The sequence below is a fragment of the Budorcas taxicolor genome, chromosome 6, assembly GCF_023091745.1.
Source record: "Budorcas taxicolor isolate Tak-1 chromosome 6, Takin1.1, whole genome shotgun sequence".
NCBI classification, from domain to species: Eukaryota; Metazoa; Chordata; class Mammalia; order Artiodactyla; family Bovidae; genus Budorcas; species Budorcas taxicolor.
The window spans coordinates 93611036-93634129 of NC_068915.1; the positions used below are offsets into that span (position 1 = coordinate 93611036).

The 23094-nt window shown below is 36.7% G+C and overlaps 1 protein-coding gene across 2 annotated transcripts in view; it reads left to right on the forward strand.

Annotated features, from left to right (window-relative positions):
* Positions 1-23094, forward strand: part of BMP2K (BMP2 inducible kinase) — a 116889-nt gene that overhangs the window by 79090 nt on the left and 14705 nt on the right. Inside the window, exons 9-15 of one of the 2 annotated variants that reach the window (XM_052641887.1) lie at positions 564-643; positions 4740-4900; positions 12345-12529; positions 13640-13738; positions 14520-14704; positions 15471-15628; positions 22096-22206. In XM_052641887.1, the coding sequence (XP_052497847.1) occupies positions 564-643; positions 4740-4900; positions 12345-12529; positions 13640-13738; positions 14520-14704; positions 15471-15628; positions 22096-22206 (979 nt within the window). The remainder of the gene's footprint in view (positions 1-563; positions 644-4739; positions 4901-12344; positions 12530-13639; positions 13739-14519; positions 14705-15470; positions 15629-22095; positions 22207-23094) is intronic. The other variant, XM_052641888.1, reaches the window with a different exon arrangement.

Here is a 23094-nt window from a genome sequence, read left to right on the forward strand (position 1 = left end):
AATTTTATTTAACATTTGCCTGGATTTTTAGCTTTTCACTCTGCAAACATTTATTGAATACTTTGTGACTTTTTTTGAGTAATTATTGTAAACTGAACACTAGAGAGCAGAAGCAAATCAGTGAAGCCTCTGCTCTTGTTTCCTGGACTTGACAAACAATGTCATGAAAATTACCTCCAGTCTGTAAAACAACACTTTATTCATGTACTTGGCGTTTGCTTCTTTTCCAGTGTGTGAAATAGTCATTGTGTGATCCTTTATACCCCAGATTTACCCATTTGTAAAGTGGGTATAATATATATATATAATAATATTGTTCTGTTTATTTTCCAAGGGTTTCTCTGGAACACAAATAAGAAAGTGACTCTTGTGTGTAACACATAGTGATATTTGTGCATTAGATTGGGCAAATATGTGTCAACTTGTACCAAGTGAAGATGTGAAGAAATAGTTTCTCACAGACAGTGCTCTTAAAGTTTAAGAATATATTTGTAGTGTTTCAATAAAACTTTCTGCAATTGAAATGAAAATTAAAATGAAAAGTTTTCTTTTTTTCTTCCAAGAATTCTCCTATTCCTTCAATTCTTCCTGAACCGATGACTGCTAGTGAAGCAGCTTCTAGGAAAAGCCAAATAAAAGCCAGGTAGGCAAAGCTATGCTGAAATTTGAAAAGGCATTTATTAAAAAAAAAAAAAAAGGTGGGGGGAACAGTACTCATTTTTAATCCTAGCAGATGTCATTGATTAAATAGCATCTTCACCCACAAAAAATACTGTATTCCTTAGTGCATGTAGTATGATGTTGAGACAGCAAGTTCAAAATAAGCTTTTTTGTATGAGATAGCAGGGTTTGACAGTAGTCGCGCTTGAACTGCTCCCTCTCCACCTTCATGAAGTGACTGTGTAACTGGTGATGTTACGTTGGGTCATCTTATAGGTGGGACTTGTCGTTATTTCATCACATGACAACTAATTTATGAAATGTTATGTTTTGTTTTATTTGTGATGACCTTTTATTGATTTATGAAAAGAAGAGCTGTATGTAATTTACAATGAATAGTTACAGTGGCAACATTTTTAAGAGCAGTAGAGGACTATTTGTTGTTGTTCAGTCTCTCAGTTGTGTCTGACTCTTTGAGACCCATGGAATATTACAGTGTTTTAAATAATTTTATAGTTATTCACTACATTAGTGTTTGATCCAGATTATGTAGGTTAAGGCCTAAATTTGCGTAATGGTTGAATTAATGACAACTTTTTCTCCTCATGCCTTTTTTTTGAGTTTAAAAGTGAGTAGACGGGACTGTATTTTAGATTATCAGACAGGTATAGTTTCATGTTTGGGGAGATTTCTTGATCACAGCTGATTTTTGTATTGTATTTCACTTATGCAAAGTATTTTGACATGAAATACATAAAACCATTTGTCACACACTGGTTATATGCAGGATATAGACATGGAGAACACAAAGAAAAAGAAGCAGTGTATTTCTAAGGAGTTCATATTCAAGTGATGATACACTAGCGAACAGTTACAACTTGGAGTGATCAGGCAGCTGAGAGTGGAGGAAGGGAAAGACTGGGCACAGAGGACAGGAGCACAGGGGGAATCCTTTCCCTGGGGGTGGGAGTTGCTGAGCTCTTTCCTGAAGGATGAATACTCTAGTCACTTGGAGTAATGGGTAGGAAGCTATGACAGGCAGATCTTTCAGGTGAGAGCAGCCTTTGTGAAGCTGCAAGACTGGAGCATAATAAGGGTACATCTGCAGGAGGTGGGAAATGAAGCTGAGGAGACAGGTGAATGTCAGTCATGAGCAACTTTATTCTGTGTCATGCTGAGAAATTTGGATTTTGGCCTTTAGGCAGGTGAACCTTGTAGTCAGTTTGCTATTTGGAACTTGGTTGTGAGATGTGTTAGAAATAACCTGCTATTTGTAAATTGTTGAAATATCAATTGGGAATGACTTAATTTTTAAAAAAGATACAGCATCACTCTAAAACTATTATCTTCATTCATTTGAATTTAAAATACTCTTGAGTGAGAGACAGAGGAGTAAAGTTACATCTAACTTGCAGGGATCCAGTATGACTGACTGTCTTACTCATGATATAGCTGGAGTTAACAGCTGCTGTTACAGTTGAATGGTCATTGTGAATTATTGTCAGGCTTGTCAGCTAGTTTTATTGTTGTCTTTTAAAATAATTATTTTGTCAATGATTAAATCTTTAAGTAAGTATAAATTTTTTAAAAAGCATGAGTCAACTGAAAAATAATGCTTTGTCTTTTCACCATGACACAAGCTATAGCTATATACTTACAAACAAATGAAATAGTTAACAGAAATTCACAGTGCTATTCATAGTATGTTAAACTATATATTATGTATATTAAATAATAGGGTTCATTGATCCTTACTGGTCAACAATATAAATTTACTTTTTTATTGATAGTATCAGTAAAAATTATAAATGGTAAAAAATTAATCTTTTTTTCCATGTGAAAGGCATATTTCCAATGAGGGGGAGAAAGGGAGTCTTTAAATAGCCAGTATCATTATTTACATGTTTTAAAACTTTTATGTGTATTATCTACCTGCCCTACCTTCAATCTGTGAACTTTTTGTTTTACTTCTTAAAAGTTCCTTTCCATCCCCGCAAATTTGCATCTGCTCTTGGGAATGTTAAACATGTGAAACTTACATGATTTGTATCTTCAAGATGGCAGGGTTGAGAATCACTGTCCTGGCAGACAGAAACACTGAAGGATTTTAAGAGAAGAGAGAGTTTATATTTTAGGAAGATTGTTCAGGTTAGTGAGCGGAAAGAAAAGAAAGCAAAACAGAAAAAGCTACTACTGTAGCTCTGTGTCAGCTACAGTAGTGCAAATGAGGTTGTATAGCAGTGTTGATACCAGTAATTACTCAGTTTTTCATTTCAGTTAAATTTGTATTTTCTCTTTGCCTAATTCATCCAGGCATTTTCTTCCCATTTTTTTCACAGGCTGCTTAATGTCTTTTACTGTCTGATGAGGTCGTATTTATTTTGGTACCTCCAGTTCTCACCTGAGCCTTCTCTAGCCAAGTTAGGTTAAAGGTAGAATAACCCCTCTGTCAAACTCTTGACATACTAGTGTTAGTGCTAATTATTTTTTCTGTGTTTTATTTGCCTGAACATGTGCCATATCTTCCCAGGTAGGCTGTAAATTCTTTGAAGACTGGGTACTGTCATGTTTGCAGGGTATCAGTAACAGTGATTATATAATAGATATTGGTGCATTAGGGAAATAAATTAGGCAACGCTAGACTCAGCAATTGAGCCACCAGGGAAGTCTGCACAGGTTTTCGATGTGGTTTTTAGAGGTTTGCTGTGCTTGTGTGTGTTGTGAATCCTCTGTGGAGTGATTTATAATAAAATAAGAACAAGGCAGGATGAGGCTTTGCCTATACTACCCCTGAATAAAGAATGGTTAGACAAATGGAGAGACTGTGTATAATATTTCCACCAGATTGCTTGAGTTTAGAGAGTATAGCATGGGCTTTAGTGCCACATCCATAATCGGAACTCAATAAATACTTGTTTAGATTAAATGAGATAATTGGTTAGATGCACATAGGATCTTTTATTGCCTTAAATTTAGCTCAGTTTTCATTGTATCATCTGCATTCCATCTAAAACATAAATACTGTTTTCAGAAAACTGCCCGTATGCAGTATATTTCTATGATTTTCCAAAGTCTTTCTATTCAATTTCACTTCCTTTCTTTCTGAGAAGATAGTTGTTGACAGGGCTCCCTCTTGTGGTGTCTACATATAGAGGCGAGAACTACAAATCTGTGCAGTAGACAGATGTATAGGTCTGTCAAGGTAGACAGGACTTTCTCTACGTGCCGCAGATGTCTACTTGATGAATCATACATATGCAAAAATTGTAAGTGTCAGGTCATTTGAAAATGTGCTAAGGGAACTTGGTAAAGAGATCTTATCGCAGTCCTTTTGAAAAGTGAACTTAGACCTATTAAAAAGTATGAGTTTTTGTATTGAATTTAGAAAAAGCAGAGTTGATAACTATGTAAGTTAAACATTTTTTGTGGCTTTTTTTGGAAGAGAAGTGTCTTCTCAGATTATATTTAGTCTCTCCTGATTTCCATTTGACCACTTCACATCTGTGACCTAAACTAGGTCCTAGTGTGAAAACTTTCATATAATTTCCATTCAGTGTTATAAGTCAAGCAACAATAAAGATTCAAAAAGATGAAGGTGAGCCGGTAGCTCCACCTGTTAAAAGTTTTGGCTTCTTTTGTTTTATGTGCCCTAGGACATATGCTTTCTTTCTTAGGCTGAGTCCAAGCTAAGGAAGACTGTTATTTGTTGTTTATTTTTATTTTTCTGACTGGTTTAGAAAGTTGGTTCTCATTTTTGTCTAAAACGTTACTGAGACGGCTTCTGTGTGTTTATTTTATCTCCTTAAGAGCAATCCTATACTCTGTTTTCTGCCAGCTTCAGTGGCAGACTATGAGTGGAAGCAGTCTGGTTTGAGGAAGTTGGTTCATTTTATTTCATTTACTTCCTTATCTTTATTAACATTTAATACTTGATAATGAGACTTAGGAAGAAGCCAAGAGGACTAACATGATCATCAACAATAATAAATATGCATCTGCTGAAGTAGATGCTTCATAGAACAAATAGTAAATTAGAAATAACCCCAGTATTTGGAATGACATGTCTTCTTCTGTTGTAGAATAACAGACACCATTGGACCAACAGAAACCTCAATTGCACCAAGGCAAAGACCAAAGGCCAATTCCACTACTGCCACTCCCAGTGTGCTGAGCATTCAGAGTTCAGCAACACCTGTTAAAGTCCCTGCTCCGGGTGAATTCGGTAATCACAGGCCAAAAGGTAATACAGCCCTGCCATCCTCGTCCCCTTTATAGTTGATTTACATAAACCTTTTATGGCTTGGTTACCTAGCAGTGTAAATTATTGGCAGACTTTATTGTGAAGCAGGTATATTACATAGTACTTTAAGAAAGATAAAGCTACTAATGTGTAATAAGCTCAGTTAGTTTTTTTCCTAAAGTTCTCAGCAATGGTAAGTGACTGGCAGTATAAAAGTATGGTACAAAAAGCTCACAACTTGCTCATCCCTAGAGGTATCATCAACTAGTAGGGTTTGAAGTTGAGACTAAAGTTCAAGAGTATAGAAAATTCTGTATTGTATTGGAAAGGAAGAATTTGAAACTCTAGCCTTACAAAGCATTTGTGTAAAATTGTTTTCAACCAGTATGTTTTAAATTAGGATACTCTGAACGGGCCTCCCGGGTGGCGCAGTGGTGAAGAATCTGCTTGCCAGTGCAGGAGAGGCGGAAGATGCGGATTCACTCCCTGGGTTGGGAAGGTCTGCTGCAGTAGGAAATGGCAGCCCCCTGTAGTGTCCTTGCCAGGGAATTCCACGGACAGAGGAGCCTGAAAGGCTGCAGTCATGAGGTTGCAGAGTCGAGCATGACTAAACAACTGAGCACTCCCACAGGGTGCATAAAAACCCACATGTGGAGTCTCATGAACCTCAATTTCAGCCCTCTATCTTCTGTTTTTTATAATGTGTATTATGGAAGTATAGGATTGCTGTGAAGATTAAATGACTGCTCACTGTAATGCCTGTCACATAATAGGCCCTTCAGAAATGTTCACTATTAACTATTATTAGTACTATTAAGTAAAATATATGCTCAAGAAGACAGTATATTATCTGATGTAACATATGCCTGTGGTGATCAGGTATACCCGACGGAGGAATAAAAGGGAATATAGGGAAATACGAAGTCTTTATGTCTAATTGCCATTTTACCATTTCTTAGCCTCACTGTTGTCTCTTCTGTAAAATGGGAAAACAGTTATTCTGTTTTAAAGAGTAAATAACAAGGTGTATTGTATCTTGGAAAATTGTGTTTCATAGTAAGCATTCAATGTTGATTTCCCTTTTTATAACTTTCTGGGTTGGGAATGCTATTAGTCCTACCTATCATTTATTTCAGCCCTTCAGCCAGAGACCACTAGGAACACACTTACATTTGAATAAATTTTGTTTATTACTCAGATACCCTGGAAATCTGTTGGGAGTATCTCAGTAAGAAGGTGTCTGAAAAGACTTATGGAAGGATTTGGGCTTGTTTTTGGTAATTTGGGGGGGGGTAGGGGTATATTGCATGAAATGTTCCCTTGGTATCTCTAATTTTCTTGAAGAGATCTCTAGTCTTTCCCATTCTGTTGTTTTCCTCTATTTCTTTGCATTGATCACTGAAGAAGGCATTCTTATCTCTTCTTGCTGTTCTTTGGAACTCTGCATTCAGATGCTTACATCTTTCCTTTTCTCCTTTGCTTTTCGCCTCTCTTCTTTTCACAGCTATTTGTAAGCCCTCCCCAGGCAGCCATTTTGCTTTTTTGCATTTCTTTTCCATGGGGATGGTCTTGATCCCTGTCTCCTGTACAATGTCATGAACTTCATTCCATAGTTCATCAGCACTCTGTCTATCAGATCTAGACCCTTAAATCTATTTCTCACTTCCACTGTATGATCATAAGGGATTTGATTGAGGTCATACCTGAATGGTCTAGTGGTTTTCCCTACTTTCTTCAATTTAAGTCTGAATTTGGCAATAAGGAGTTCATGATCTGAGCCACAGTCAGCTCCCGGTCTTGTTTTTGTTGACTGTATAGAGCTTCTCCATCTTTGGCTGCAAAGAATATAATCAATCTGATTTCGGTGTTGACCATCTGGTGATGTCCATGTGTAGAGTCTTCTCTTGTGTTATTGGAAGAGGGTGTTTGCTATGACCAGTGCATTTTCTTGGTAAAACTCTATTAGTCTTTGCCCTGCTTCATTCCGCATTCCAAGGCCAAATTTGCCTGTTACTCCAGGTGTTTCTTGACTTCTGCTTTTGCGTTCCAGTCCCCTATAATGAAAAGGACATCTTTTTTGGGTGTTACTTCTAAAAGATCTTCAGGTCTTCATAAAACCGTTCAACTTCAATTTCTTCAGCGTTACTGGTTGGGGCATAGACTTAGATAACTGTGATATTGAATGGTTTGCCTTGGAGACGAACAGAAATCATTCTGTTGTTTTTGAGATTGCATCCAAGTACTGCATTTCAGACTCTTTTGTTGACCATGATGGCTACTCCATTTCTTCTGAGGGATTCCTGCCCACAGCAGTAGATATAATGGTCATTTGAGTTAAATTCACCCATTCCAGTCCATTTTAGTTCGCTGTTTACTAGAATGTCGACGTTCACGCTTGCCATCTCTTGTTTGACCACTTCCAATTTGCCTTGATTCATGGACCTGACGTTCCAGGTTCCTATGCAATATTGCTCTGTACAGCATTGGATCTTGCTTCTATCACCAGTCACATCTACAACTGGGTATTGTTTTTGCTTTGGCTCCATCCCTTCATTCTTTCTGGAGTTATTTCTCCACTGATCTCCAGTAGCATATTGGACACCTACTGACCCGGGGAGTTCCTCTTTTGGTATCCTATCATTTTGCCTTTTCCTACTGTTCATGGGGTTCTCAAGGCAAGCATACTGAAGTGGCTTGCCATTCCCTTCTCCAGTGGACCACATTCTGTCAGACCTCTAAAGGGAACATTTCATGCAAAGATTGGCTCGATAAAGGACAGAAATGGTCTGGACCTAACAGAAGCAGAAGATATTAAGAAGAGGTGGCAAGAATACATGGAAGAACTGTACAAAAAAGATCTTCATGACCCAGATAATCATGATGATGTGATCACTAATCTAGAGCCAGACATCTTCAAATGTGAAGTCAAGTGGGCCTTAGAAAGCATCACTACGAACAAAGCTAGTGGAGGTGATGGAATTCTAGTTGAGCTGTTTCAGATTCTGAAAGATGATGCTGTGAAACTGCTGCACTCAATATGCCAGCAAATTTGGAAAACTCAGCAGTGGCCACAGGACTGGAAAAGGTCCATTTTCATTCCAATCCCAAAGAAAGGCAATGCCAAAGAATGCTCAAACTACTGCACAATTGCACTCATCTCACATGCTGGTAAAGTAATGCTCAAAATTCTCCAAGCCAGGCTTCAGCAATACGTGAACTGCGAACTCCCTGATGTTCAAGCTGGTTTTAGAAAAGGCAGAGGAACCAGAGATCAAATTGCCAACATCTGCTGGATCATGGAAAAAGCAAGAGAGTTCCAGAAACACATCTATTTCTGCTTTATTGACTATGCCAAAGCCTTTGACTGTGTGGATCACAATAAACTGTGGAAAATTCTTCAAGAGATGGGAGTACCAGACCACCTAACCTGCCTCTAGAGAAATCTGTATGCAGGTCAGGAAGCAACAGTTAGAACTGGACATGGAACAACAGACTGGTTCCAAATAGGAAAAGGAGTACATCAAGGCTGGATATTGTCACCCTGCTTATTTAACTTATATGCAGAGTACATCATGAGAAACACTGGGTTGGAAGAAACACAAGCTGGAATCAAGATTGCTGGGAGAAATATCAATAACCTCAGATATGCAGATGATACCACCCTTATGGCAAAAGGTGAAGAGGAGCTAAAAAGCCTCTTGATGAAAGTGACAGAGGAAAGTGAAAAAGTTGGCTTAAAGCTCAACATTCAGAAAACAAAGATCATGGCATCTGGTCCCATCACTTCGTGGGAAATAGATGGGGAAACAGTGGAAACAGTGTCAGACTTTGTTTTTTTGGGCTCCAAGATCACTGCAAATGATGACTGCAGCCATGAAATTAAAAGACGCTTACTCCTTGGGAGGAAAGTTATGACCAACCTAGATAGTATATTCAGAAGCAGAGACATTACTTTGCCAACTAAGGTCCATCTAGTCAAGGCTATGGTTTTTCCTGTGGTCATGTATGGATGTGAGAGTTGGACTGTGAAGAAGGCTAAGCACCGAAGAATTGATGCTTTTGAACTGTGGTGTTGGAGAAGACTCTTGAGAGTCCCTTGGACTGCAAGGAGATCCAACCAGTCCATTCTGAAGGAGATCAGCCCTGGGATTTCTTTGGAAGGAATGATGCTAAAGCTGAAACTCCAGTACTTTGGCCACCTCATGCGAAGAGTTGACCGATTGGAAAAGACTCTGATGTTGGGAGGGATTGGGGGCAGGAGGAGAAGGGGACGACCAAGGATGAGATGGCTGGATGGCATCACGGACTCGATGGACGTGAGTCTGAGTGAACTCCGGGAGTTGGTGATGGACAGGGAGGCCTGGTGTGCTGCGATTTATGGGGTTGCAAAGAGTCGGACACGACTGAGCGACGGAACTGAACTGAACTGAGGGGTATATTATCATTATGTAGAAGGAGAGATGGAAAAGCCTCATTTGGAAATGAAGCAGCATTCAGTCATATTGGCCAGGATTGAGAGGAGTTTGGTCATTTTTGTGGTTTGGACAATGTTCCTGATTTTGCCAGTGTTAAGACATGATTATGGAGTGGACTTGTCATGATCCATCACGGTCACAGGATGGCCTTGTCTGATGCTGGTGTTCTGTAAAACTGTTCACATTTATCAGGAGAATCCTCCATGCAGGGGTGTCAGGCCTGCCTCCCCATGTCAGGGACAATACTTCTCCTTCTTACATGCTTCCAGATTAAGTTGGGAGAAAAACCTCTCCCCCCATATGCATACATCTCTGAAGATTTCTTTTCCCATTCAATCTTACATAAAAGTAACACATGAATAAAATTTTAAAAAATATTCATACAAAGAAGTAATATTCAGAACACTGTAGATATCTCCATTCTTTTTCTTCCTGTAGTAGACTAGCAACAGTTTGGTGTATCTCCTCCCAGTCCTCTTTATGTTTTTGCATGTATAAACACAGATATAAATCATTCATGTTGGGTTAAATACAAATGCATTCATACTCGATACAATTCTCTACAGCTTGATTTTTCATAAACTCAATATGCTTTGGAGGGAGCCTCCCAGGTGGCTCAGTGTAAAGAATCTGCCTGCCAATACAGGAGACATGGGTTCGATTCCAGGATTGGGAAGATCCCCTGGAGAAGGAAATGGCAACCCACTCCAGTATTCTTGCTTGGGAAATCCCATGGACAGAGGATCCTGGCCAGCCACAGTCCATGGGCTCACAGAAAAGTAGGACATGACTTAGAGATTCAGTAACAACAACAATAAACTTTGGAGAGCTATGCATAAATCTGTATGCATAGTGCATAGAGCTTCCTTGTATTTTTATAAACACTTTCAAGAATAATTTAAAAGGAACATGCATATTGTTGTAATTTTAAGAGTTGTTGCTCAGTCATGTCCACCTCCTTGGGACCCCATAGACTGCAGCACCCCAGGCTTCCCTGTCCTTCACTGTCTCCCAGAGCTTGCCCAAACCCATGTCCATCGAGTCGGTGATGGCAACCAACTGTCTTCGTCCTCTGTCGTCCCGTTCTCCTGCCTTCAGTCTTTCCCAGCGTCAGGGTCTTTTCTAATGAGTCGGCTCTTTGCATCAAGTGGCCAAACGTGCATACAGATTCCTTGTGTTTTATAAACATTTTCAAGAATAATTAAAAGAAATATGCATTTTCTTATAATTTGAAGAGTTCAGTTCATTTCAGTTCAGTTGCTCAGTTGTGTCTGACTCTTTGCGACCCCATGAACCGCAGCACACCAGGCCTCCCTGTCCGTCACCAACTCCTGGAGTCCACCCAAACCCATGTCCATTGAGTCGGTGATGCCATCCAACCATCTAATCCTCTGTCGTCCCCTTCTCCTCCTGCCTTCAATCTTTCCCAGTATCAGGGTCTTTTCCAATGAGTCAGCTCTTTGCATCAGGTGACCAAAGTATTGGAGTTTCAGCTTCAACATCAGTTCTTCCAATGAACACCCAGGACTGATCTCCTTTAGGATGGACTGGTTGGATCTCCTTGCAGTCCAAGGGACTCTCAAGAGTCTTCTCCAACCACACAGTTCAAAAGCATCAAGTCTTCTGTGTTCAGCTTTCTTCACAGTCCAACTCTCACATCCATACATAACCACTGGAAAAACCATAGCTTGACTAGACGGAACTTTGTTGACAAAGTAATGGCTCTGCTTTTTAATATGCTATCTAGGTTGGTCATAACTTTGCTTTGGAAGAGTTAGAAATGGTCATAAAACTGTCTTCATAGAGATGCTGTATTTAAGGCCTGTGGAGGTTTGAAGACATTAACATTGATGAGAAAGAGTCCTCTTTCTCTTTGCATGCTCCCTCCTTTTCCCCCTTAGGATTAAATAGTCACATTTGAATTTACAGTAACTTGCTGGAAGAGAATATAGAAATTATTGTCATTTTCTCTTTTTAAGTTGTGTATTTCATCCTCTTTTGGTTATTTCTGAAGTTTATTTGTAGGGTTTTCCTGTGGTACAGTTTATAAAGCTTATAAATAAATGCCTCTTTAGGAGCCAGTGTTAGTAGATTTTTCTACAGTAGCATTTAATGTTGAATATCTGTTATATAAAAAGTTCTTTGGGGTGCTAAAATAAATAATAAGTCTTCACCCCATCTCTCAGGGATACTAGTTAGGAAATAGCCATGTAAACAGTTAATGTGTGCAATGCTGAGATAAATGTTATAAAACCAAGTGGAAGCTTTAGATGAAAGAACAAGGAGGAGAGATTTGAGATAAATTTTAAAGGACAGCAACAGTTGCAGTGCGTGGAAACTGTCATTTTGGTTAGAGAATCCTGTCAGCAAACATGCAGACTCAGGATGCAGACTCAGACTCATCATACAATTGAGAAATGTGGAACATTTCAAACTGGCCTGGCTGGTGTGTCCATGGAGAGAGAGAGTGGAAAATGACGTGTTTCTAAGATAGTGACTTGTTCATGAGTTGTAACTGTCAAAATTAACTTTCATGAATACTTTTGCTATAGTAAATAATCCATATAGACGACATTCATATGGAAGTTTCTATAAAATAAGGATATAATGCCTTGGTTAATGACTACTGAAATGAGTGTTTTGAAATCTAACCATTTTATTGAAATCATGAGTATTTTTAATTTTTACTCCATGAAATGGAGTCTGTTTGCCTTGCAGTGTTGTATTAGTTTCTGCTGTGCACCAGAGCGACTCAGCTCTACCTGTACATGTATCACCCCTCTTTTGGACTCCTTGTCATTTAGTCACCACAGAACATTGAGCTGAGTTCCCTGTGCTCTACAGTAGGTTCTCCTTAGTTATCTGTGTTATATGTAACAGTGTATATATTTCAGTTCCAATTTTCCTATCCATCCTACCCCCTTGAAATCATGATTATGTTCATATACGTTTTTGAAAACCTCTTTTAGGACCACTGAAACCTGGAAATGGCCCCGAGATTTTACTGGGTCAGGGGCCCACTCAGCAGCCTCCGCAGCAGCATCGAGTCCTTCAGCAGCTACAGCAGGGAGACTGGAGACTGCAGCAGCTTCATCTGCAGCAGCGTCATCCTCACCAGCAGCAGCAGCTCCTTCAGGATGCTTATATGCAGCAGGTGATTCTGTTACTTGAGATACAGAAGTGTTTGTATCTTTTATATATAGCTTCTACAGCTGTGAAATTCATGCCAATTGTAAATAACAGTGAATTACCTTTTGAGTCATGGGTATGTTGAGCAGTGGACTGAAGTAAAAACAGTTTGCTCAGTTTTCTGCTTATTAAAGAAAATGCATTTTATTTGCATTCTGTGAGATACTTAAGAATGCTCTGTGGAAATAGGCTGCATTGTGGCTTTATGAAACAAAGAATGTTCACCCAGTCATTTGGCACCAGAAATAAGTACTGCAGTTTATGATGAGTAGTATCTTTTGAGTTACATTTTGAGTTCATATATATACAGACTAATAAGGTTGTTGAAAAGGTGATATTAGGCTTTCAGAGGTAGCATTGTTTTGGGTTCTTGTTCTTATTTTTATGTTTTTCTTTTTTTGCCTGTTTTGGGTTATGTGTGTGTTATGTATGTGTTATGTATGTGTGTAGGTGTATGGGGGTCAGCATTTAGAAGGGACATAGAAAAAAATGGCCTTAACTTCTGTTCTGTTCTTTGCCTCATCAGAATCTGCAGATTTCTAGTGTTACTAAACTATTTTAAATTTCATGGCTGTTGTTATCATCCTTCCATCATTTCCTGAACTATTTTTGAGCCAGTTATATGCATGACAGTTCTTATGGGTGCACTCGTGGTCTGCTCTTGACTGATAGACCCAGAGTGAAGAGGAGTTAAATAGGGGTGCCATTGGATGGCCAGAAGATATCATTGAAGGGGAGACAGAGGAGAGTGGGAATTTACTGTTATAATTCCTGCAGACCAATCACTTCAGGGTCTTCATCAACTGGTAAATGGGTTTAGGTTTCTTCCAGACATCCTTAAACTGTGCTGGAAATTGCTTTTAGTTGAATCTATTATGTTGCATTGATTATTTTGAAACCAGTTCCAATAAGCAGATGTAAGTTCCAGCTACTTACTGATTATAGGTATTTCACATTAGTGTTTGACTGTTGAGTACCCAAGTCATTGTTATGGTAGGATCAATACTTCAAAATAAAAGGCTATGGGACAAAAATGGCATGAGTAATATTATTGAATTTGTTTTTCAAATTGTAGTATCAGCATGCAGTGCAGCAGCAACAGATGCTTCAGCAGCAGTTGTTAATGCATTCGGTGTATCAGCCACAACCTTCTGCATCACAGTATCCTGCAATGGTAAGTGTTACATAACTTTTAGAGGTTGCTTTTGGAGTATACACTCCAGTGTTGGAATTCACAGTGTGAATAGTATTTTCTAGAATTTAATAATTCAGAATTAACTCCAGTTAATTAATGGACATATATTTTATCAAAGCCAGTTATGTGTGCTCAAGCAGTTTTACATTGGGTTGAACCTGGATTTGGCAGATCATAATTGACTGACAGTATTTTTCTCTTATCTCATAGTATAAGGATATGACTGCTTACCCAAGATATCTTGTCATATGTTTCTTTCATTTGACAAATGTCTATTGAATAAAAAAAAGTAAGAAAAGAAGGAAGCCCAAAGGAAAATTACATTTGCTTCAGAGAATAGTTTGAGTTTTTTTTATAGCAACCACCATACTAAGTGACTTTAAACTACTGTATTGTTTTTTTCTTAAACTATTTGAAGGAGAATTTTTGAGTCCTGCTAGGTGAGCCTAACTTTCCAGTTCCTTAAAAATTGAGGTATAATTGACATAAGATTATGTTAGTTTCAGGTAGATTATAATAATTTGTTGTGTGTCTATTACAAAATGATCACTACAGTAAGTCCAGGTAAACAACTTTTTAAATAGATTTATTTTCCCTTGTTGTAGTGTTCTGCAGAAGCTGCTCCTTCAGATGAAAGTTGATTTTCCAGTTTCTGATTTGTTGCCAGTGTGAAAAGGAAGGAGTGAAGTAAATGGGTGCACTGCTGATAGTGCTTCGTGCCCTTGAGCGTTGTTTTGTGTGATGGCCTGTTTTGTTTCAGATGCAGCAGTATCAGCAGGCTTTCTTGCAGCAGCAGATGCTCGCTCAGCATCAGCAGTCTCAACCACAGGCATCACCAGAGTATCTCACCTCCCCTCAAGAGTTCTCCCCAGCCTTAGTGTCCTACTCTTCATCACTTCCAGCTCAGGTTGGACCCATGATGGACTCCTCTTATAGTGCCAATAGGCAAGTATTTTTCCACTGAACACAAAGGAAATCATTGTGGGAGGGGGTGTTACAATGGAGTTGGAGTCATTTCATCAATTCAAGTGGCTCCTGAATTTGGAGCCCATCTTTTTGGCGAGTCCTCTCTTACGTTTCTGTTACTAGTCCTCTCCTCTGGTCCCTGTGCATCTCTGTCCTTCCTTCCGTTTTCATCAGTTAGTCCTGCTAACTGCTATTTGCAGATAAAGCTTAGCAACATCCAGCAGCATTTAAGGCTAAGAAAAGGAAAAGGAAAATTATTGTCAAAAGCAAAGCTATTGTGGTGTCTCAGCACAACCAGGGCATAAAATCACTTTATTCAGTAGTGATTTTAGAGTGATACTGTTTGTTATGGCAACTGATTTTCAGTTTAAGGTTTATTCACTATGATAATAATAGTTAATATTTATTGAAGGCTTATTTATTTATTTATTTATTTTCTCTTTGCTTTACATGTATTAAATCATTTAATCTTCTCAGTAACCCTATGAAGTAGATACTGCTTCTTCTGTTTCACAGATGAGGAAGTTGAGACCTATAGAGGTCAAGGAACTTGCCCAAGGGTGAACAGCTAGTGACCTTTATGGAGGTGATTCAAATCCCATGCGGTCCCTCTCCCAATGCATGTCCTTATCTACCACCTCCATCATAATAAAATGATCTGCTTTATCAAGTATTTATAAAGTATGAACCAGGACCCCTTAAATTTTTCAGTTATAATTTTTTTCTTTTTTCTTTTTTACTCTAGGTCAATTGCTGGTAAAGAGGCCGTTGCAAATATGACAGATCAGAAGCATATCAGTAACCCACCTGATATGTCAGGGTGGAATCCTTTTGGAGAGGACAATTTCTCCAAGTTAACAGAAGAGGAACTGTTGGACAGAGAATTTGACCTTCTCAGATCAAGTAAGGGACACTTGAAGGCTTATTTTGCTTCCCAGTAAAATAACAGCTCTGTAATTATTCAGCAAGGCCAAAGACTGTTTGGGATGCTAAAGAGAAAATTCTTTTTGCGCATTTGAGGGCAAAGTTCAGGCCATCTTCTTTTACATATACTATCATACTATCTTGTGTGCATTAGAAATCAGTTGCTTGATAGTAGCTATTAAACCTAAGATTACTGATAATATGTTGATTCCTAACACTTAAATACTGCATATCTTTGAATGTTAATTCAGAAACCTGCAAAAAATGGAAAGTTAATGTTCAAATAAAAAGGGAGACGTTAGTATCTTGCCTTACTAATCATTTTGCAGCTCTGTTTTCTTGCACACTCATTAGAAGATTTTGTGGGTCTGAGATGCCCTTTGAAAGTGCCTGAAAGAAAACATGGGCTACTACATTATGTTAATGTTTTGTAATGCCCTTTGAATGAGTGGTGACATAAAAGGGCTGCTTTGTTATCCTGGTATGGCAAAAGTGAAATAAATTCTTTTCCATCTTATATCAGATATCTCAATGTTTTTACTTGCAATCATTGCCTTTTATTAAACTACCTAATACATTTGTCAAACCTCACCATACATATTTTAGAAATTATTTTTTGGAAAAGAAATGTGTGGAGTGTTTTGAGGAGCTTACCAAACAGTAGTGAAAACTCACTCCTGAAATTTTAATTATCAGTTTTCTGAGTCTTGGGTGTGTGTGTGCATGAGTGCCTGTGCCAAGTGTTTTTCCCCATGTTGCATGTGAAAAGGTCATTAGTTTCAGTTCCTAGTTTCTATTTTGTTTTAGGTAACTGGCCTTATGAGAACATTTATTAGGTGAAGTACTTTGTTTCAAATTGATATATATTTTATGTTAAAGTTTATAAATGCCCTGAATTCATGTAAGAATAGTTGTTTGGAATTTAAATTTGTATTTTACTTATTGGTTATATGATTATAAAAAAATTAAATTGATTAAATACAGATATAAAAATGAGTTCTGAGCCTTTAATAAAGGTTTGTTAATTTTGGTAAAACCAATCTTACATTTTTTCATTAAAAAAATTATTTTTAAACCACAACATTTTTTGTTTGGCATTTTTCCTACAATTTATGTTGAGTTGGCTAAAAAGCAAGGTTTTTGAAAAAGAAAAGTATCTTTCCTTTAGGGAGATGGTAGGGAGATATAGGGGGTAACCAATCATTGTAATTTATAGGATTATTTTTAAAGCAAAAGATAAAATTAAAATATTCATTTTAATGTATTCTAAGCAGGATAGTAATTAAGCTTTGCTAAATCAGTATTTTCTGCTCTCTGGGTGAAAACTCCTCTCCACACTGTTTTAAAAAATAAATAAGTTTATGGAATGGGTAAAGTATTCATATTATTCTGTACCTTATAAAAATGTTATTCTAAGCTCTCTAGAATTTATGATGACACCAAGTGTTAGTTACTTTGGACAGGCAGGAATGGCATACAGATATTCATGTATACTTCATAAAAATTGGATTTAGCTTGTGAAACTCTTAACCAGCTATTTGCTTTCAAACTTTAAGATCTGCTCACGTGTAATTTGTGTATGTATTTGTATACACAAGTGTGTGCCAAAGAGAGTCAGAGTTCATTGCAGTATTAGTTATGAAAAGATACTAGGTTTCAAATGAAAGTGCAGGAGGAACTTTATCTAAAGGTCAGAGTTGGAAACAACTCAGCCATTTGGAAAACCACCTAGATGGTCCCTGAGCTATTGAATTCATTGTCACAAGGATGATTTACTTAAGTTAGCACATAGCAGCAGAAAGCATGAATTCTGATACCTGGCCATGCCATTTAACTAGGTTTAACTCTGTAAAGTCACTTAACTGCTGTTCACTTGCTCATTTATAAACTGGTTATAATGATGCTTATCTCATAGGGTTGTCAAGAAGGTTCAATAATGTCTTTCAAGAGTCTTGGCACTCCATAAATGCCACTTCCATTTTTTTTTACCTTCTGTGTAAGTCTTTGGGGTCTTATTTCTGAGGTCATTTTTCTATAAAAAGCATTTTAAAATTATATCTAAACTGTCAGGTTTCTCAGCTGGCAATTAAAAAACAAATGGAAGGGGTTTTGTGGGCAAACTTGTCAACAGCAGAAGTGATTTATGACAGCATGGAAAGAGACTGAATACTCCAGGCAAGAATATTGGAGTGGGTTGCCATTCCCTTCTCTAGGAGATCTTCCCAGCCCAGGGATCTAACCCAGGTCTTCTGCATTGCAGACAGATTCTTTACCAACTGAGCCACCAGGGAAGCTTCTAATAATTGATAGTCACAGTAATGGGGTTCAAAAAAAGTGAAATGTCTTTAATAAAGTTTATGAAGAAATCTGTAATGTATAGAATATAGTTTAGAAAGATTTCCTCCCAGATTTGACTTAATTGTAAAACTGAGTCATTGTTAGCACTCCTTTCACTCACAAGCAAGAAGGTATCTCATATTTGATCTACTTGATAAGATTTAAATTACACAGATGGATCTCTTCTAGAACCTTGAGTTTCAATACACTAATGTTGTAGTGAAAATTGATTGTTGGTCATTACTGGTTGGTTCCTCTGTCTCTATCAACATTTTCCAAATTGGAGAAATAAATTACCAATGAATTTGAAATACCACATTTATCTTTTATATAGCACAGATATTTATCAACAAATTTTCAGTCTTTTTAAAGATATTTTATATTTGGCTTATGAAAGCTTTCCAGTGAGAAACTGAATACTTTTATGTTTGGACCTTAAAAATACTGGCATTGCCCATATAATGATTGTTCAGAATAAAACATTGCCATTTGAAGTTTTATTTTTAAAATAGTATGTGGTTATTTATTTAAAAAAAAAGAAAAAAGATATACTATCTAGGAAATACTCTACATGTGTGTATTTTGCAGGCAGTAATTCTAAAATTTTGAGATATTAAAATTCTAAGATATTAGTAATTTGTAATTTAAAAACCCATCTTTTAATCATTTTTAAGAAAACAGTGGAATCCAGCTGGCCAAGGGAGTTAACAGATAAAATATGACTCAAATTCTTCTTGCTTTTGCTTTCAGTATAACAATATTTATGGTTTGGAATTTTTAACCTGTTCCTATTTAAGACCAAAATATTACATTGAAATTAAGCATTATTAATAAAGCTAGTCTCAATATTTTAAAAAAATTTAAACTTGTATTTTTCATGGTCTTTTGTATCAAAACATTCAGATTCATGTGTTAACATTAGAAATCTAATTGTCGTAATCTTTAATACATTAAGCACTCATTAGAATACGAGTGTTTGCTTTGGGAAAATTTAACTTGCCTTTGAATAGTCATGTAGCTCTACACATTGATTAAAAGTAATACTTGATATATTTTCTTGTTTATGGATTTATTATTTCTGTTTAAAATTGCATCAAAATAACTAAAAGGAAGAGTTGAAGAAACTAAAGTCTGTGGCTCCTTTGCATATTCTACTGAACGTGCATTGTTTTTCTCTGACGCCACAGTATGAAATAGATATTAACGTCAGTATATAAAGTTAGTTTCTGGTAAAACATTAACTCTCATCATTTTAACCTCATTCAGACCTATTGCTGTTCTTGTAGGGCAGAATAACAGAACTTTTCAGGCATATTAGAATGGTGTCAAAGTATCAGATGATGACTCTACTTTTAAACGTTATTCTTTAATCTTTTGGCTATTAAAGCCATTATCCATCCATATAAGCTGTTGAATTAACTTTTTAGAGTATATTCATTTTTCTGATGATATTATGGAATATAATTTGATTCTAAAATTTTGAAATTGTCTATTTTTGCCATCTGTATCTATTAAAATTCTTGAAAAAATACTGTCTTCATTCAGCACAAATACTTTGGGAAGGCAGGAAGAGGTAAGTTATAAATCAAGCTTAAGTTTTACTCTAATGAAAAGAAAACAATTCAGAAAAAGAAAAAAGTTCTTTGAAAATGGAGCTTAAATATATTTTAGGGACGACTGTATTTGAAAAGTAACTCTACATACCATTTCATTAGTTTTTATTTATATATAGTTGATAACTTAAAAAATCAGTATGTATATTTTTTATTTTGTGCCCTGGGATTCAGATTATCATGTGAACTTTAGAAATCTAAATGATTTTTTAAAAAAATCCTTCTTGGAAAAATTTATCCTATTTTGTGAAACAATGAGAACATGATTCACTTGATAGTTTATTCTGCTTCCTGTTTTGAAATAATTGGATACATGAATTTTGTACAGAACAGTATCTTCACATTTTTAATTGTGAGGACCCCATATATAAAAAAATATTACTCCTACATGGTAGGCTTTATATTTTTTCATAGTACAAACAGCATTTGTTACTGATTTCCTGAATTAAGGATACAATGAATATTTTGGAAAAGAACATCTAAATTGAATTTTCATTGCTTTCCATTCCTATATTGGATTTGAAAGTAACCTCTTGAGTTTTGAAAGTTTTATTTGTACATAAATCAGTTGTCAGGTTTGTTGCCTTAAAATATTAGTGTTTCATTCAAAATTTTAAGTAAAAATTTAAACAACCTGAAGTTTCATGTGGATATTAATAGACTTAGTTTTAGCCATAAAACTGATAATTGTATCATAAAGGTGTTTCAAGGATCAGTTGTCCATAGCAGTGATTAAGTATTGTCAAGATACCATAGACTCTAGGGCCTTGTCTTCTGAAACCTGCACTCTGGACCAGCAGTGTCCTGGCATCTGGGAGCCTGTTGAATTGAGAATCTCAAGATCCATTGCAGAACCATCCAGTCTGATCTGCATTTTAACAACTCCCCAGGTGTTTAGAATGCACATTAAATTTGAGAAGCACTGTCCTAAGAGATTGCTCCTTTAACTTGGGGCTTTTTACCTCACTCTGCAGTTACAAGTCTTTTTAGAGAAGTCTAATTCTGTCTGGATTTTTCCTCCCCATCCTGCCATCCCTTAGAACTCACATGAAATCAGCATAGTTTATGTTTGTGTGCGCGCGCGTGTGTGTGCGTGCGCGCGCATGTGTGCAGACGATTAGTTCTGGCTGACTCTGCAACTCCATGGACTGTAGCCCACCAGGCTCCTCTGTCCATGGGATTTTCCAGGCAAGCATACCCCAGTGGATTGCTATTTGCTTCTCCAGGGGATCTTCTCAACCCAGGGATCGAATCCATGTCTCCTGCATCTCCTGCATTGGCAGGCAGATTCTTTACTGCTGGGCCACCTGGCCTGGGAAGAAGCCAGTTTACCTGCAGAATTCCTCAAACATGAAAAGAATAGTCCCGGGAATGCTTAAAATATCTGTAAGGGTAGAATGGATCTGATTATCAAGAATCAGAGGATAAAGAGACATTTTACAGAAATCCAGAAGTTGTCAACTAATAAAGTGCCTGCGTTGTACGGAGTTTAAGGGCAGGGAAAAATAATCACTGCTAGTGAATCAGGATACACTAAATCTTCGCACATAGCAGACCTGCTCCTACCTTTGAGCCTCTGCTCTGGCACTTTGTCTGCCTGGTGTGTTCTTCCCCAGGAATCCACTTCCACCTCCTGGGAATCTTTTCTAACGAGGCACCTGTTAGCATCACTCCATTCACTCGATTTATTACTGCAACCTGTGCCTGCTGCCTCATTTCCTTTTATCTTGCTGTACATATTTCTCTCTAGCTTTGTTTTTAAGTCTGTATTCCTCATGTTTCTTTCTTATTAGTCATTCTTCCATGCCAGCATGTAACCTCCATGAGGGCAGGAGTCTTCTTTTTGTTTGTTATTGTATGCCCATGCTCTAGAACAGTGCCTGGCACATACTAGATGCTCAACTATTTATTGAATGGAAAAGATGAATTCTGTTAAGGCTTTTAATTTAGTAGAGAAATGTCTATATATCTGTATGTATGAGGATGGTTTTAACCAAGTAATATGAGAAATCAACAGTAACACAAAATAAATTAACATACAATGAATTACATTTTATTGCTATTGAAAAATATGATTTACCTCTTTTATGAATAAATGACTGTTTGTATTTTTTCTGTGTGTATTTTTAGAGGAAGTTTGCCAAATATATCTCTGTTTAATAATTGGCGTTTAACCTCAGACCTAATATGTTACAAGTTAAAGATAACTGTTGTTTAAATAAGTCAACCTAAGTTATTTGTTAGGTTAATTATATTTAGTGAAATCTAGCACTGTGATTATATTGTTAAACTTGGCTTTGTAGAAACAGATACGTATTTAAACTCAGGACTACCCCCTAATACTTAAACAAATGAACTTTGAATCTCATATTTTTCAAGAAGGCTGTTGCTTTGTTTAATTTTCACTTTTATTTGTACTGTGTGCCACTTTTTTTAAAATTTAAAGATCATTTTGTTTTTATTTTATTTTTTGTTTTGTTCATCTTATTTTTGCAGACAGGCTCGAGGAAAGAGCAGCCTCAGATAAGAATACGGAGCCACTTTCTGCTCCATATAACCATCCTCCAGAGGATCCTTTTGGTTCTGTTCCTTTCCTTTCCCACTCAGGCAAGTTACATATGGAACATCACTATCATTAAAAAACACACAGCAACCAGTAGTAACAAAGGCAAAAACCCTTATTATAAAATCGAGGTCGAAATCAGATGTTAGTTACAGAAAATAGAACAGAAAATTATTTTAGCCTCTAGCTATCCTGGTTTTCTTAATGTTCTTTCCATTGGGTTATTTAATTTGTGCCTTTTGCTGACACCTAAAAATGCTGATTTGCATAGTAGAATATTAACTGTTTCTTTCTACCTTTATCATTGGATACTGTTTTCATGCATGAAAATGTCTCCTCTTTTATATACTTGAAATACTTTTAAAGACATTTTTATACTTAGCTTTTGCTTAAAAATCCTGTTTTTCTAGTTTATACATGCTCTCTTGTAGCTGCGTTTTAAAAGTATTAGTGATTTTCTGTTTGTCACAACTTGTAACAAATTACCTATTCTTTTCTTCTTATTCCTTTTTTGATTTCAATTCAGAATTTAAATATTGTCATTATTCACCATTTAAGAATACTTGTAATAATATTTTCAAAGTAATTGCCTAGTTAACAACACTGTTGAAAATACAAGGATGGAATAGGATCCCACTTTGGCATAAATGGATTTGTGTGTATGCTTATATTATAGTGGAAAAACTGAGTTTAATCTTAGAGAAAGGAAGTGCAGTAGAAGAAATCACGCTTTACCAGAAGGTAAAGATTTTGTTTAATATATTCAAGGTAATTGTTGACCATGTTCTTTCGTTCTGTTTTGTTTATTTCTCACTCAGGCAAGTTACATATGTGACTTCATCACTGCCATTTAGAAAAATTCATAAAGAGAGAGCAATAACAAAAGAAAAACGTGAATGTAAAACCAAAATAAGATATAGGTGTTCAGGATT